This window comes from Plectropomus leopardus, chromosome 10, assembly GCF_008729295.1.
Source record: "Plectropomus leopardus isolate mb chromosome 10, YSFRI_Pleo_2.0, whole genome shotgun sequence".
Taxonomy (NCBI): Eukaryota; Metazoa; Chordata; class Actinopteri; order Perciformes; family Serranidae; genus Plectropomus; species Plectropomus leopardus.
The window spans coordinates 440,000-456,994 of NC_056472.1; the positions used below are offsets into that span (position 1 = coordinate 440,000).

Here is a 16,995-nt window from a genome sequence, read left to right on the forward strand (position 1 = left end):
ACCCTACACACCGTTGACTCTGTATAGCTCTCTGAGTCTGTCATCTGTTTTCAGATGACTGCTGTTGTGAGGTGTATCAGCGCTGGACAGGAGGAGGAGTGCAGAGACCTGGTGAACATTTTGTAAACTGGAACGGGAGCAGGCATCTCCTCTTGATTGTGGCCAAGACCCAGGAGATGGTGGATTTCAGAAGGAAATAGAAAACTAAAAACTGAATTTCCACTCTTGTAATAAAAGTAGGAGGAACTACAACCACCTCTGTCCTGTTCCCAGCCAGATTTGAGAACTGAATAAATGAGGCAATATGTTGAAGTATCCCTGGCAAAGAACTGAACCCCACATTGTTCCTATGGTTGTTTCATTGTTGTGTGAATGTGTATGAATGTTTCAGTTCTGAGTAGCAGTTGGCACCTTGTACGGTAGCCTCAGCGTGAATTGTGAATGTGTGTGTGAATGGATAAGTGTGACCTGTAATGTAAAAGTGCTCTGAGTGGTCGAATGACTAGAAAAGCACTATACAAGTGCAGGTCCACTTACCATTTACCACCTGCGTCTCGTGCAGTGATCTGTCTCTGTATCCTGTTTCCAGATCTTGTAACATTTCTGAAAGTGTCTAAAGGAGCTATATGCTAAATCAGTAACTGTGTTCAACTGTGTTAAACTAACAGGTTAAATTATCCAAACACAGACAGTTTTCAGTTTGAATAAAAGTGACTCAAACAGATGATAAGGGTCAGCATTCGGAAACATTCTGTTAGAAGTTAGAAATCAATGTCATAGTCATGTCTGTGTGTTTAGTTACCTTACTAAATTGTATTCAAGCTTACATTTAAGTTGACTGTTTCTGACACGAGCAAAAAAATATATTACTGTGAGGCCAGTGCAACCCTGCTTGTGGTCCATTATGAAACGTTTTAAATGATTTTCAATAAACATGCATGTTGAGAGTAGGTAAATTTGTGCCAGAAATCCTCATTCTGTGACTATGAGGTTCCCAGGTTTTTATTGGTACCCTTATGTAAAGAGATCAAAACCCAAAGCTCACTGATCACCTGCATGACAGCGTGAGATGCTGTCACAGTCTGTGGTGTCCTGATGCCTGCAGACTTTTGGGAAAACTAATGGCTAATTTTGGTATCGGGTACTTTTCTGGGGGATGTTTTCCATTAGAAGATAGTACCGGCTCACTGTAGCTGGTCATCATAGCGATGCCGTGGGACACTCCCATTTTGGGGGAGCCCATTATCTGGTGCACACCACTGGTACAACAACGGAATGTAATGAGTGAATAAACACACAATATTGCCATATTAATTATATTTTTTATTATTTCAGCAACCTATATGTGTAGAAAGTATATATTCTGTAACACAAAAGTGCATTTTTTAGAGCTCCCCCTGAATGTCTCAGGGGAGCCGAGCTCTCCTTAGCTCCCCGGTAATTTGAACTATACATACACACAGACTCACACTCGCTGGCCAGCAAGGTGAGGAACGTTTGCACCTCCTCGAGCGACCACAATGTCATCTTTCTGGTTACCATTTTTGGACAGGAAAAAATTATACAAAACTGCAGCTGCTTCAGTAGCTTTGCTGTTTGCACTGTTCAGGGTATTCCGTGCGTGCCGCGCATTGATGACGCAGTGACATTTCTCTCTGAACAATTAGTGGTCTGCAGTTTGTTAACATCACCTTTTAGTAACTCTTAGTATCTGTTTGGCTGTTTTTGGAACCCCAGGAGAGCAGGTACTAAAATAGGAAGTATCAGGTACCAGGTACTTTTACCTAACAGAAAACCAAAAAAGGCGAGTAGAGTAGAGCCGTTACCATGTAGTGGAAAAGCGCCATAAGTGTCTCTTTTAAACTAATTTCAGTTGCCTTTATAAATAAGTTTTTGTTTTCACTTGGTCAGATTGCTATTAAGAAGATTGTGTTTTCTTGGTTTTAGGGTTTCAGGTAACTATTAGCGCTTTTCCACTACATTGTACTGGCTCTATTCTTCTACGCTGTATAATAACGACACGGGACTCGCTGGACTTCTGTCGGAACCCCTGTATTCATACAAAACCAGGAAGTGCCCCGTAGGCGCAAAGCATTATGGGACGTGTAGTCTAACAGTCCTACCATTACACCTCCTCCTTTTAGCTAAAGTCATACTCATTTTCAAGCAAACAACAATAAAGCATTTGACAGCTTATATGAACATTAATGTACTGTATACTCATTTCAACATAAACATTGTAATGTTTCTCTGTGTTTTCTTTCCGTTAACACCATAAACACAAACTGTTTCAAACAACTGCATAAACAGCATTTTGAACATTCGTTTTGTCATTTAAATGAACAGGTGTCCTCTATTTCACCAATCTAGCCTATAAGGAGGTCTTATGACTCGACCAGACTGTGTAATGGAACCTGTAGGTCTAAGGTGACTCCTGTTTCTCCGTAGAAAACCTCTATCAGTCTATACCACGTAAGATCTGGGAGTACTGGCAGGTCTAACTACTGCTCCTGTAGTTCCTTCTGTAGTAATCCAAACTTTCTGTCCCGGTGTTAGTTTTGGAAGTGGTCTGGTACGGTGTCTCCGGTTGTAGTGTTCTGCCTGCTCACGCCTCCCCTCCTCATCCTTCTTTCGAAAAGCTTGCAAGTCCGGCCACTTAGGATCCAGCTTGGCTGTGGGCTGAGGTAGAGAGGTGCGCAGGTTTCTCCCCATTAGCAGCTGAGCTGGCGAGAACCCATGTTCCAGCGGGGTGGCTCTGTACACCAGCAGTGCTCTGTTGAAGTCATTGTCCTTTTTCCACAAGTCCTTGATGGTGCGAACAGCGCATTCGGCCTCCCCGTTGGCCTGGGGGTACCGGGGGCTGCTCGTGATATGCCTGAACTGGTATTCCTTCGCAAACTGCTTGGACTGTTCTGATGAAAACTGCGGTCCGTTATCTGATACCACAGTCTCTGCAGTTCCATGTCTAGCAAAGGCCTCTTTAACAGCATTGATAGTGACCTCTGCCGACGTGTGTTTGAGTTGTGCTACTTCAATATATCTTGAGAAAAAGTCAATGATCAAAAGGTACTGTTTCTTTGACCACTCAAACAGATCCATGCCTACCTTCTGCCATGGGCGGTGCGGAAGTGGAGTGGGTAACAGTTGTTCATGGTTCTGTAGTCTGTATTTTTTACATGTTTCACACTTGTCCACCATTTGGCCTATCTGTGCTGAGATGCCGGGCCACCAGACTGACTCCTTGGCTCTAGCCCTGCATTTCGAGATCCCTTGATGGCCTTCGTGCAGACACTGCAGAACGTCTCCTCTCAGAGGTGATGGTATCACAAGTCTGTCTCCTTTCATGAGAAGGCCATTAGCGATGTGTAAATCCATCCTGTGTTGCCAGTGCGCTTTGATGTCTGCATCTAGCTTATATTTCTCTGGCCAACCTGCTAGACAATAGTCCTTCACTTTTCTACACAGTTCGTCGTTGTCCTGTGCTGACTTTATCTCCTCCAACCTCTTGTCCGTGGCTGGGAGACAGGATACAACTGAGTCCACAAAAAAAGGTGAGTCCCCACCTCTTTCTCCAGATGAAGTTCACCTGCAGAGGGTGGACCTCCCACTGGAGCACGTGACAAGGCGTCGGCTATGACAAGGTTTTTACCTGGAACATGGATGATTTTGAATGAGAAACGTAGCAGCCTCAGCCGAAACCTTAGGATGCGTGGAAGAAGGTCATCCAAACCTCTCGTGCTCAGAAGAGGAACGAGGGGTTTGTGGTCAGTAATCAGTGTGAACTGTAGTCCCATGAGATATGACGAAAGTCTTTCACATGCCCACGTGACCGCGAGAGCCTCCTTTTCTATTTGCGCATAGCGCCTCTCAGTGTCTGTCAGCCCTCTTGAAATGTATGTCACTGGTCGCCACATACCATCTACCTGCTTCTGTGTGAGTACGGCTCCGATCCCGTACGGGGATGCATCTGCAGCAACTCTTGTGTCTGCTGTATTAGAGTACTGAGCGAGCACTTCAGGAGAGCTTAGTATGTCTTTTAGTTTCTGAAACGCTGTTTCCTGTGGCTCTGCCCATATCCACTCATTTCTCTCTTTTTGAAGCTCCTTAAGCGGTGTGGTTATCGTGGCCAACCGTGGCATGAACTTAGCGAGGTAATTAGCCATGCCCATGAGACGCCGTACATCTTCCACACACTTGGGCTGTGGCAGCTGCTGGATCGCTTTTACCTTGTTAGGGTCAGCCTCAATGCCTTTCGCTGAAACTTTGTGTCCAACGAACATGATTTCTTCCTTGGCAAACTCACACTTCTCGTTGAGAGTGAGGCCCTCCTTTTGGAACTTTTGGAGCACACGATGCAGTCTTTGGTCATGCTCCTGTCTGTCTCTACCATATACAAGCACATCGTCAGCATGACAGACTATTCCATCAAAGTCCTCCAGCATCTGTGACATTCTCCTTTGGAAATGTTCTGGTGCTGATGCTATGCCAAAGGGAAGGCGGTTGAACTGATACCTCCCAAAAGGCGTGATGAATTTTGTGAGGGACTGTGACTCTGGTGTGAGAGGTATTTGCCAAAATCCGGAACGGGCATCCAGCTTTGTGAACACTTTAGCGTTTTTCATCATAGCCAGTGTTTGATCCACTGCTGGGAGGATAAGGCGTTCTCTTTTCACTGATGTATTCAGAGGTGTGAGATCTACACATATTCTGGGTGGCTTTTTGTCTAGTCTGGGAATGACAACAATGTCTGAACACCACTCCGTAGGCTCAGTGACTTTAGAAATAACTCCCATCGCTTCCATTCTGTTTAACTCTTCTCTCACTGCATCTCTGGGGAATGCGTCGTGGGGCAGAGAGAGCTATTGGTATGGCTCCCTGTTCTAATTCTATGTGGTAAGGCTCTTTCAGCTTGCCTAAACCCTGAAACACATCTCGGTACGCTGCTCTGAAATCTGTCTCAGGTTCCTTGACTGTGTCTACTCTGTACACTAACCCCAATTCCTCACAGGCTGGTCTGCTTAACAGTGGCTGCACTAGGCCTGACACCAGGTAGACTTCTTGTGATGTACTGCGTCCTTTCACTACCAACTGTGCCCCAAAACAGCCCTTAACTTTGAGTGGGTAGTTGCCTGGCCCTAAAAGTTTCTTTTTGGGTTTCTGCAGCTATTCGTCTCTTTTGGGTTTGTACAGTTTCTCTGGAATAGACGTAACATCTGCCCCAGTGTCAAGTTTAAACTCCACTTTTGTCCCATTCAGTTCTACCTTTGCAACCCAGGGTTCTGATGTGTTTGTGCCTACTTCTCCCAGGAACACACAATCCTCACCGTCTGTGTCGTCTTGATTTTCTGTGACTTCCCGTAATCCTGCAGCTTCAGTACTGCGACAAACTACAGCAAAATGTCCCTTTTTCTGACATTTTCTACACTGTACCTCTCTCGCTGGGCAGTCTTTCCACGAGTGTCTGTTCTTACGACCACAGCGGCCGCACTCTTTTTCGACCTGCTGAACTGGCTTTTGTCCCTTCTTTAACTGTTGCCATGTCTGAGTTCTTCCTTTTTTCATGTTCATCCTTACAATGTCCATGTTCAGTGTTTTGTCTTCCACAGAGCTGTTATGTAATATTGCTTGTTGCTTCTTTACAGTTTCACTCTGTCTGACTTTCTGTATGGCTTTAGGAAGTGTTAACTCTGAGTCCAGTTGTAGCTGTTCTGAAAGTCTTTTGTCCTTTATGCCAACTACAATTCTGTCCCTTATGAGTTCATCTTTAAGCACTCCAAATCCACAGTTTTCTGCAAGTTTGTGTACAGCTGTGATGAATGATTCGGCACTCTCACCGTCCTGTTGACATCTGGAATTAAACTGTGCCCTCTCAAAGATCACATTATATTTTCCCACATAGTGCTTCTCAAATGCTGCTTTAACAGCTTCATATTTCCTTTTGTCTTCAGCAGTTAATGGCAAAACTGCTAAAACATCGTCAGCAGCATCTCCCATTGTGTATAACAGTGAATTCACCTGATATTCCTCTGTTTTACTGTCCAAAGCAGTTGCAATACGAAACCTTTCAAATCTTCTGATCCACTTTGGCCAATCTGTCGGACATGAAAAGTCAAATGGCTCTGGGGGAGTTAACTGCACAGTGGTCGCCATCGCCGTTGCTGAATCCCTCGTCTCCTCACGTTCAGAATCCAAACTTGATGCGCCGTCTCCCTGCAGTTCTCCCTCTGCCGCCAACATGCGCCAAGTGGGGCCGTATGCTAGCAACGCTCGTACGCTAGCAGCTAGCTACGATCTGCCGTCGTCTTTTTGCCGGTCATTTTCGGTCTAAAACTGCACAAAAACTTCTTCTGCCAGTTTACTGCCCTATACTGCACCTGAAAATACCGCGGAGACTTGCAGTTCGCCGCTTCTGACACCATGTATAATAACGACACGGGACTCGCTGGACTTCTGTCGGAACCCCTGTATTCATACAAAACCAGGAAGTGCCCCCCCCCCCATAGGCGCAAAGCATTATGGGATGTGTAGTCTAACAGTCCTACCATTACATACGCCTTTTTTGGTTTTCTATTAGAAAAAAGTACCTGGTTCCTGGTACTACCTTTTTTAGTACCTGCTCTTCTATGGTTCCAAAAACTGGGTACTATGAGGTGCTAAATGGTGATGGGAAACACTGTAGACCACTGATTGGTCAGACAGAATTGGCACTGTGTCATCTATGTGCGCCACACACAGAATACACTGAACAGCGCAAACAGCAAAGCAGCTGCAGTTTTGTATAATTTTTTTTTCCCAGAATGGTAACCAGAAAGATCATACCATGGTCGCTCGAGGAGGTGCAAATGTTCCTCATCTTGCTGGCCGCTAAGCGTATCCAGCGAGTGTGAGTCTGTGTGTATGCATTTCGAATTACGGAGGAGCTCAGGAGGAGCTCTAAAAAGATTGTTCACTTTATCTGTTACAGTTTATATATTACTAGATTATATACTATATATATTACTATTTTCTGCAGATAAAGGTTCCTGAAATAATAAAAAAGAAGTTATATGTCAATGTTGAGTGTTTATTCGCTCATTACATTACATTTCCGTATATTTGTCTCCGCTATTTAACTTAATGTGATCAATGTGATTAACACACACACACACACACACACACACACACACACAGTAGAGGAGCACATTCCATTCCTCTGCTGGCTCCCTACAAGGATGTGTGCTTTCACTCTTATTATTCATCCTCTAAACAAATGTGTTGTAGCAAATATGAAAGCAGGACCATTATAAAGTATTCGGATTACTCTGTTATTGTAAGTCTACTCCAGAATTATGAAAGTGGCCATGGCCATATCCAAAACTAAGCATATAATTTATATTTTAGAGAACATGTTCACACCCATGATGTCACAACCATTAAAGACCAAACAGTGCAATGTGTGGACTCTTACAAATGGGGCTGTCATTGACTCAAAACTGAACTTTGAGGAAAACTGACCAGCTGTGTGTGAAAATGGAAACAAGCAACTCCACTGTCTGAGGAAATTGTTCTACTTACATACTGATAAAACCATGATCATCTTATTTTATCATTTTTTTATTGAATTGGTTTTATCTCCTCCGAGGTGTCATGGTTTGGAAGTCTCTCTATAAAGAACAGGAACTCCTTAAATCATATTGTAAAATGGTCAGTAAGCTGATCGGTGAGCCCCAGCTGAACCCTACTTCCCTGTATACCAGAGAGTTATAGTGGTTAGCCAATGCCATTTTAAATGATGACCTGCACCCTTTGCGCAGTGAGTTTCAGCTTCTCCCCTCTGGGAAGAGGTTTTTAGTCCCAAAGTATAAAGCTAAGTGATATAAAAACAGTTTTGTTCCAGATGCCATCACACTGGTGAACAAGCTGTGGGAAGATTGTATATTGCGCATGATCATTTGGGAGCCTGTTTTTATGATTGATTTATTTGCAGTTTTTAGATTGTTTTTAAGGTTTAAGGTTTGATTTCTGTAGTTAGTGTTTTTACTGGTATTTATTACATGTTTAACACTTTGATTAGCACTGGGGAGCTTTAATTGTTTTATCTGCTTTTTATATTTTATCATTTTATCCTTTATCTTGTATCTTTTTATCATTCTGTCATGTTTTTATTCTGTATGTTGTCTGACAGCTGTGTTGAATGGATGCCTTGCACTATATACCATAAACCAAATCTACCTAAGGGTACACATAAAGAACCTGAACCTGAACGTGAACACACACATACACATACACAAAACTTGTTATGAAATCCTTAAAATTTCTTAACAAATGTGAATAACTGTACTTGTTCTTTCATTCATGACCTGGATGTTCCAGGAAGCATTCCAATATGCTGCAAACAAACTAACAGAGTGGACCTGACCATGACCTTCCCATGCATGGCTGGAACATAATAGCATTAAAATCTCACATCATGTCTGACACATCAAAGTCCTGATGTATTTTATTTACTGAAATTCTGGTGTCAGTTTAAAAATGCTCACAATTTATTTTTCTCTTCTCTCCCAGATAGCTGCAACAGTCCACTGGTGTCCATGTTACCACATTCATCTTTCCAGAGTTCTTCACAGTCCTCCATAAGTTATGTTGCTCACAATGCCAAGCTCAATGGAAGAGATGGTAAGTAGAATAGACCATGTTCAGACATTTTACATGCTAAAAGGTGTGTTTTCATCCGTTTGTATGCCCATTTTCAAAAGGAAGACGTCTTCCTGCTCTAATTATAGTGATGTTCAATGGAGCTCATACAAAGTGATAACTCTTACACAGTCTCTGTTTTTAAATGTTGAGGCAAAATTTCTAATGTTATATTATGAGGATGGCAGCACATTAGATGTAGCATCCTGTAGCTCCTTAAATCCTTGCTACTTCTTTGCTATATTTTGCTATATTTTGCTATATATTTCTATTTTTTCCAATCCATGGCCCCTTCTGCTGAAGCACAACTTTTCAACGAGAGAGAAGCACCCATTAACATCGGGAAAAATTGTGTGAGTTTTGGACTGAATGCAGCAGACCATGAAAGGATCCCCACAAACAGCATATGCCCAGCGGCCAGTCAAACCAGAGGGGAGAAACAAAACCAAAAGCGTTGGACAAGGTGAGGGAGGGGAGTCAGCATCAGGGCAAGGCTGACCCAACTTGGACCGAGAGCTGTTCCTCTAACAAGCCTTCTTCTGACTAATGTCCAGTCGTAGGAGAATTAAGTGGATGAGATGCCATTGAGGCTCACTCAGTAACAGGATATTGGGGACTGCTCTGCACACATCTTCGCAGAGACATGGTTAACCACTAACATCCCGGATCAAGCTATTGCACTGGATTGGCAGACCCTGTTAGGAGCCATAAGGATGCAAGTCTCTGATGCAATTTCAAAAAATGCACTGCAGGAATTGAATGATGCAATCACCAGCAACATACCTAAAGAACCCGATGGAATCTTAATATTACTGCTAATATACTGCTAATTTTAATCAACTCATCCTTCAAGGACAATTGTAATTTCATTTTTAAAAATTTGTTGAGTGAAATATTCCACATGCTGAATTACTTCCACTGGACACACAAAATCTACGTCATCTTGGTCTACATCATTTGTAGTTTGTGTTTGTTGCCATACTTCCTGTTGCCAGTAGGTGGCGCAGTGAGTATGAAAGTTCAATGACTTGTTGATGTGTTCAGTACTGCAGCCTGATCACAACTGTGAAATTTTGGGCCAATCGGTCAACGCAAAGTGAAGTTACGACAACTTCCTCTTTGGCAGCAACCACTGGTCTGCATGGCAACAGCCTTCATCGTAAACCTAAACTTCAGAAGGAGGCATCATTAAGGTCTTAAAGGTTTTGTCACCGGATTTGAAGTCAATCGTATACAATCTGCAGGAGCATTCCATCAAAGAAGAAAGCATGTAATTTCCATGACATTTCATGCTGCCAGTAGGGGGTGCTATTACTAATGGTACTGGTCGTCATGTAGATGTGTTCAGGAAAAGACAGTCATCAAACATGTAAAGTTTGGTGCAGATTGGAACATGTCCTTCAGAGTTATAAACTACTTCCTGATTAATAGCAAGACATGGAAATGTTTGGCCCATTAACGGCCACATGGTGTGATGAAAACTCACAAGTGTAATAACTTTTGATGTCCAGGGCCTTCTGAGAGCATGTTTAACTTTTGTAGTCAATCGGATGAAATCTGTTGAAGATCAAAAAATTGCAAGCCCTGAAAATGGCCAAAAATATGCCAAAATTGCACATTCAATTCAAAATGGCCAACTTCCTGTTGGGTTTAGGGTATGGGTCCAGAGGCTTTTTTGTAGGTCTTGGGCTGTTACACATGCCTCCCAAGTTTTGTAACTCTAGGTGAAATGTACCACAGAGGCTGCTTTGTTGAAATCTGTAGGGCGCTACAGAGCCATTTTGGCACATCAGAGCAAACAAAATCATATAAAATATCACATTTTAGGACTTCTGATGGGTGTGCTAAGTTAGTTTTGGTGCATGCCTTGCCTCTCAAATGATGACTGTGATTCAAAATTCCACTGCAGATGTCTTCAGGCCTGGACTATCATTAAATGTGTGAAATTTTGTTCAGATCCGACCATCTGGAGTCAAGTTATGAAAGTTTTTGATGTCATGTAGCACCATCGAAATTCGCCGTGGCGTCACGTAAACGCCATTCAACGAAAACGCACAATATTCATTTTGCATCATGACCAACATCTTTATGATTTTTGACACAATTTCGAGATTAATCAAGTCAACCTGCTAGTAGCTGGACCTCTTAGTGTGAAACTTTGTCTTTCCTGTGCCAGTAGGTGGCACTCTCACGATCACTTAAAATTGTCATATAGATGTGTTCAGGGTGGGACTGTCATCAAACGTGAAGTTTCATGCAGATCATGCATGACTGAGACAAAAACTACTTCCTGTTTGGCCACTACACATGAAAATTTCTCGGCCCCATAACTTCCACACCGTTAAACAAAATAAAAATTAAATTTTATAGGTGGCGCTACTGAGTCATTTTTTCACACCCAACCAGAAAACCACTAAAATATAAACTTCTGATAACTCTGCAAATTTTCATCAACTCCAACCGCCCCAATCTTTAATTGTAGTGAAAGTCAGAAAATGCATGAAGAAAGTTTGGACCATTGAGTGAGATATTTCACACAGTGTAGTACTTCCTAAAACCACTAGGTGGCACTGGAGACAACACAAAATCACTTATTACATATCATATGATGATATTGTTATACATCATACGTCCTGTTGTCAGTAGGTGGTGCAGTAGAAGGCGCTATGATGATAACTCAAATGAACCATGCAGATGTGTTCAGGTCAGGACTCTTATCAAGCATGAGGAGTTTTGGGCAGACCGGATGATGTTTGGGTGTGTTACAACAACATCCTTTTTTCCATGGCGAAACATCAGAGTTTGAAACCAAGCCACGTCCACATAGTGCTATGAAACCTCAGTTTTTTAAATCAGTTTTTATGTCACGTCTTCAGGTGTCATGGACCACATTTGAAGTCAGTTGGGTGAAATCTGTACGAGACATACATCAAAAGACGTGGTTTTCATGCCATTTCCTGTTGCCAGTAGATGGTGCTATAAGAAATGGTAAGGGTTATCATGTAGATGTGTTCAGAATGGGACTGTCATCAAACATGTGACGTTTGGTGTAGATTGAACCATGTACCTCAGAGTTATAAACTACTTCCTGTTCACTTCCTGGTTCATGGCGAGACATGGAAATGTTTGGCCCAATAACGACCACAAGGTGTGACTAAAACTCATGCATTTAATAACTTTTGATGTCCCAGGCCTTCTGATAGGATGTGTAAAATTGGAGGTCGATCTGATGAAATCTGTAGGAGAAGATGTAAAAAATATGACCCCTGAAAATGGCCAAAAACACACTTAAAGTGCAACTTCAAATCAAAATGGCCGACTTCCTGTTGGGTACAAGAGACTTTTTTATTTTATCTTGGGGTGCTTCATTAATGTAAACGAAAGTAATTCCTTGAAATAATTCCTTGGAATCCAATAGGGTCCCCGCACCCATTCGATGCTCAGGCCCTAATAATAATTCCTTCAGTTTCAAGAGGGCCTTTGCGGCTGCCCGGCAGTTGGTGCCTGGGCCCTAATCATTATATTTCCTTGAATTCCAAGAGGGTCCTCACACCGTTTGGTGCTCGGGCCCTAATAATAATAATAATTCCTTGCATTCCAAGAGGGTCCTTGTACCATTCGGTGCTCGGGCCCTAATAATTCCTTGCATTCCAAGAGGGTCCTCGCACCATTCGAAACATTTGCTGTTTATTTTTTTATTAGGGCCCCTAATAAAAAAATAAACAGCAAATGTTTCAGACCTTTATATTATTGATTATCTGTAGTTGAAAGTATAGCTGTGATTGATTATTGCCCTCATCTGGACAATGTATCTCCCAGGATACAGAAACTATTTAGATTTCAAAACATCTTGCCAAAGGACTGTAGCAATATCTGCCCTCTAGAACTGTGACATCCACCTACAACACATTGAAGAGGAAAGTACAGCCAGTACCAAATACTGAGTGACTGCTACACGTGTCAACACCAATTTTGAATGTGTTAACATTATAGGCCTGATGGCTGTGAGACAAGGTTAGCTGCAAAGACCTCGCTGTAGCTACACAGATGACAAAAAACAAAACCTTACCAACCAAAAAAGCTTTGGCTGGTCCTGGAAAAGGACAGTAATTCTATAAATTCCTTAAACCCCACTGCATGTTCCAAAAAGTCAAAGCTTTTTGCAGAGCAATGCCACTCTGGTGACCATTGTTGCCTCTACTGAAAGCGTCCTATTCACAAATATTCCCCCTGCATGCATCAGGACCACAGTGGTCTTTGCCTCTGAAAGAAGGGAGAGTCAGGGTCATATACTATATCCGTTATATCTTTTACTTTTAATAGGTACTGCGGCTGCTCTCACAAAGTACTGTTGCATGTAGTCTGCTCACAATCAGAACAAACTGCTTCTTCAGTATAATGTGCCCAGAACCTTTGCTGAGCTTGCAAGAGAGGGAAATCAACCCCTAGAACTCTGCTGTTTTTACTTTGCATTTTATGTATTTTAACTTTTAGCTTACGAATGTGTACACTCTAGATTCTAACACTGTTTTCACAGCAGTGATGTTAGCCTGCATACACATTTCTCTGTCATTGTCTGTTTTTGTTTTTGTTGTTGGTAATCTCTACAAATTTCTACTAACACTGGGGCACCGGGAGGCTCAGTTGGAAAAGTGTGTGTCCCATAACTAGTGGTAATGTGTCCTCGCTGCAGCGGCCCCGGGTTCAAGTGCGACTGGCGGGCCTTGGCCGCATGTCATCCCTACTCTCTCTTCTAGCCATAAAAAGCATACTTTCCACAGATGAATATTTTGTTGTTGGTTCATTCAGACACTTTGGTGCTGTGAGGAGAAACTCTGCTCTGTTTGTCTGTCTCTCTCACTTCGCTGCTGTGGGACCATCAGCTGTTTGATCCATGATAATGATACACCGTGGAAGCACATACGACTCGGTTGTCTAAAACTTAGCTGTATTCTAGAGTCAAAGTCGGTATAGTGTTAACTGAAATCTAAAAAATAACCAAGATAATTGACATGGACAATATCACGGCGGTTAGAGGTTCTTAATGTTGGTTGCGATTACTTAATTGCCCAGCCCTACCTCAGTATACTTTTATTCTTCATTGTGGCCTCTTTTAGCTGTCATCTGTTTGCTGCTTAGTCGAGGTGACGCATGTTCCACTGCACAGAGAATTGTGGGTCAGAACAGCCAGAAAAGCGTGCAGATCTGCACTAGAATTCCGCAGACAAGAGACAAGCAGAGTTGGGATGAGTGTGTCAGAACATCCTTGTATTTTTGGCATACTGCATTTGATATACTACATGTTGGGACAAACTCAATCTGTTTTTTGCTATACTGTGTAGTATGATAGTACGAGTCTTGGAACTGAGAAGAAAAGCACAACATACCACAGTCCTTCCCTTCAACTAATGTCCTCTCCATGCATTTTTCTTCTCCCTAAAGGAGCAGGGGGCTGGTCTCCCAGGGTGACAGACTGGGAGCCCTGGCTCCAGGTGGACCTCGGGGACCGGATGGAGGTAACGGCTGTGGCCACACAGGGGCGCTATGACAGCTTAGACTGGGTCACCAGATACCTGCTGCTCTACAGTGACACGGGCCAGGCCTGGAGAGAGTACAGGGAGAAGGATGCAGGAGGGGTGAGTCTTCCTCTTTCCCCTTAGCGTCTTTGCTGTCAGGTTTTTTTTGGTCATTATGAAAGTTACACTTGTTAGAGTTGTTTTTTTTTTTTTAGGTCTACTTCCTGATTGAGGTCAGGACATGTGGCAGTGCTATCACACTGGGGAGAAATGTGAGACAGATGCTGATAGTTTGACTCTATCTAGAGGTCTAAATTGGCAGGTCCTCAAAGGCCTGCCTTATTTTATACAGCTCTGTCTGCCTTCAGATGAGTCGTGTTTGCTGTGTTCACCAGGAGAGTCCATATAAACACATCTCCTCATGTGGTATTCATGAGTTCAAGCTCCTTGTTCATGAGTTGTGACGTGTCATTTAATTTTAGTTGTATAGAGCTTTTGTTCCTTATTTTATATATCTGGGTAAATAGTGGATATTCCTAATGCCCTTATGCCTTTGCATTTTCCACATTACCTGCTTGCTAACTTGCTAAATTGTTGGGCTTGTAGACACAGAAAGTTGCCTTTGCAGTGGTTTCCTCTCGACTAAACACTTTAACAACAAGCATTTCATGTACATAACTTAATGTATAATTTGTCCAGCTTCCACACCAGGCTTTTGTTTTGCTACTCTGTCCTCTGCTCAGCTCACAGCTTGCTGTCTGCTGACTAACACTGCATGTGTGAGCAGCGTGTGAGCGTCGTGGAACCCATTGGGGTTTTTTTTGGCACCCATATTAACAAGTTAGAGCAGCCACACTGTTGGCGTGAGTAGGGCTCCTCAGGCACATCTCAGCTACTTCTCAGGTGCGGCACATCTAGAGTCAGAGTCTTGTTGATTGTTTCTGTGACCTGTGTGGTTGTCAGCAGAAATGAACTTTGAAAATTATGTTTTGATGATTATATTCACTCTATACCACCTTTTACTAAAGTTTCAATGTTCAGTGCACTGCACACTGATCCCACCATACACTGTATACTCTGGTGAAATTCCAGGAAGGTATGAAAAAATCAATGCTGCCCAAGCCTAATAGAAACTTTTGATCGACCCATATTCATTTCAGGCTTATAAACATAACTTCCCTTTAGGTCTAACCCACGCTATTCCCAGTACTGATACAGACACTGATCGTTCTGATTGGCTGAACAGATACAGATATCGTTATACTTCAAGGTCCAAGGTACACTGAAAACAATTTTATTTTGGACTAACTTTAAAAAAAAAAATCTCTAATTGTTACAGCTAAATTTATTAGTTTTTCTCCAATACTATATTTGATTTTGTTAAAACCTTAAATTTTAATTTAATGTCAAGCAAAAATATTTATTTGAACAAGGACAAACATTTGCATTCACATAAAGTAAAAAGTTATTTTAATATAAAGACCATACGACATATTTTTACTTTCTTACAACTTATCTTATCTATTTGGAAAAACCTAATATTTACAGTTAAATCTAAATGTAATTGTAATGTAATGTCAAGCAAAATATTCCTTTGACTTAAGACAGAAATTTACATTCACACAAAGTAAAAAGTTAATTTATTATAAAGATCATACACCATTTGTCACAGGGTCACAAGGAAAAGTAATTAAAATAGTCTAATTTTGTTACAGGTAATTTTATCAAATTTTCTCAACTTAATTTTTTAATTTAGTACATTCAGTACTATATTTTAATCACACCTAAATGAATGTAATATATTTAGCCAAATCACAATATCACAGTATCACAGACCAAGATTACTTCTGTTTGGTCAATTTAATAACATTTTTGTTACTTTTTTACACCTTAAATTAGACCATAAACAAACACTAAATTGCAATGTGTATATATATATTATATATATATATATATATATATATATATATATATATATATATATATATATAAATTTTTACATAAAATAAAACTACACTGTAAAAAAAAAATTGTTATTTTTACAGTAAAATACCGGCAGCTGTGGTTGCCGAAACTCTGCAATGGAAGTCTTTAGAGATCTGCCGTAAAAAGAAGATGAACAGTTTGGAGACATGTAATTATTTTTATCATGTTTTATCACTAATCTATATGGACTTCTGTTGTTTTGGAAGAAATGCTTAAAGCTGTTTTGCTCTGTAACTCCATTAATGTTTTATGGATTATTATTATTATGGATTATGGATTTTATGGATTTATGAACACTAGACTTCTCATCTGCATGAGGGTATGTAGATAATGTCTGAATTTAACTTTAAAGGGAACTAATCCTTTAAGTATATTAATTGTATACGTCCAGTTAAGTGTTGCCATTTTAATCTAAGACATTCCTGGAACTAGCAAATTTACCTAAACTTGTTTAAAGTACAAAACCAGCGCAGTAAAGCTGAACATGTACAAACTGTACCAGACAATTTATCTAGTAACACTATGTATCTTATAAAATTGTAAAAGCCATTTTAATCTTAGACATTCCTGGAACTAGCAAATTTACCTCAACTTGTTTAAAGTACAAAACCAGTGTAGTAAAGCTGAACATGTACGAACTGTACAAGACAATTTATCTAGTAAAACTATACATCTTGTTAAACTTTCAGTTACTAACACAGTATCTGCAGTGTATATTACATCCAGTGTACCTTTTATCATATCATCCCTCAACATCACTGGAAGGTCCACTCATGGTCAGCAAGGTCTGAGATCAGAGAGAAGACTCTGGGATTGACTG

The 16,995-nt window shown here is 41.3% G+C and overlaps 1 protein-coding gene across 1 annotated transcript in view; it reads left to right on the forward strand.

The window, feature by feature from the left end:
• The first annotated feature begins 6,797 nt into the window (after positions 1-6,797).
• LOC121949058 (contactin-associated protein-like 5) overlaps positions 6,798-16,995 on the forward strand; it is a 193,431-nt gene continuing 183,233 nt past the window's right edge. The window contains exons 1-4 of the mRNA XM_042494651.1: positions 6,798-6,883; positions 8,165-8,217; positions 8,545-8,655; positions 14,116-14,309. Of these exons, the coding sequence (XP_042350585.1) occupies positions 6,798-6,883; positions 8,165-8,217; positions 8,545-8,655; positions 14,116-14,309 (444 nt within the window). The remainder of the gene's footprint in view (positions 6,884-8,164; positions 8,218-8,544; positions 8,656-14,115; positions 14,310-16,995) is intronic.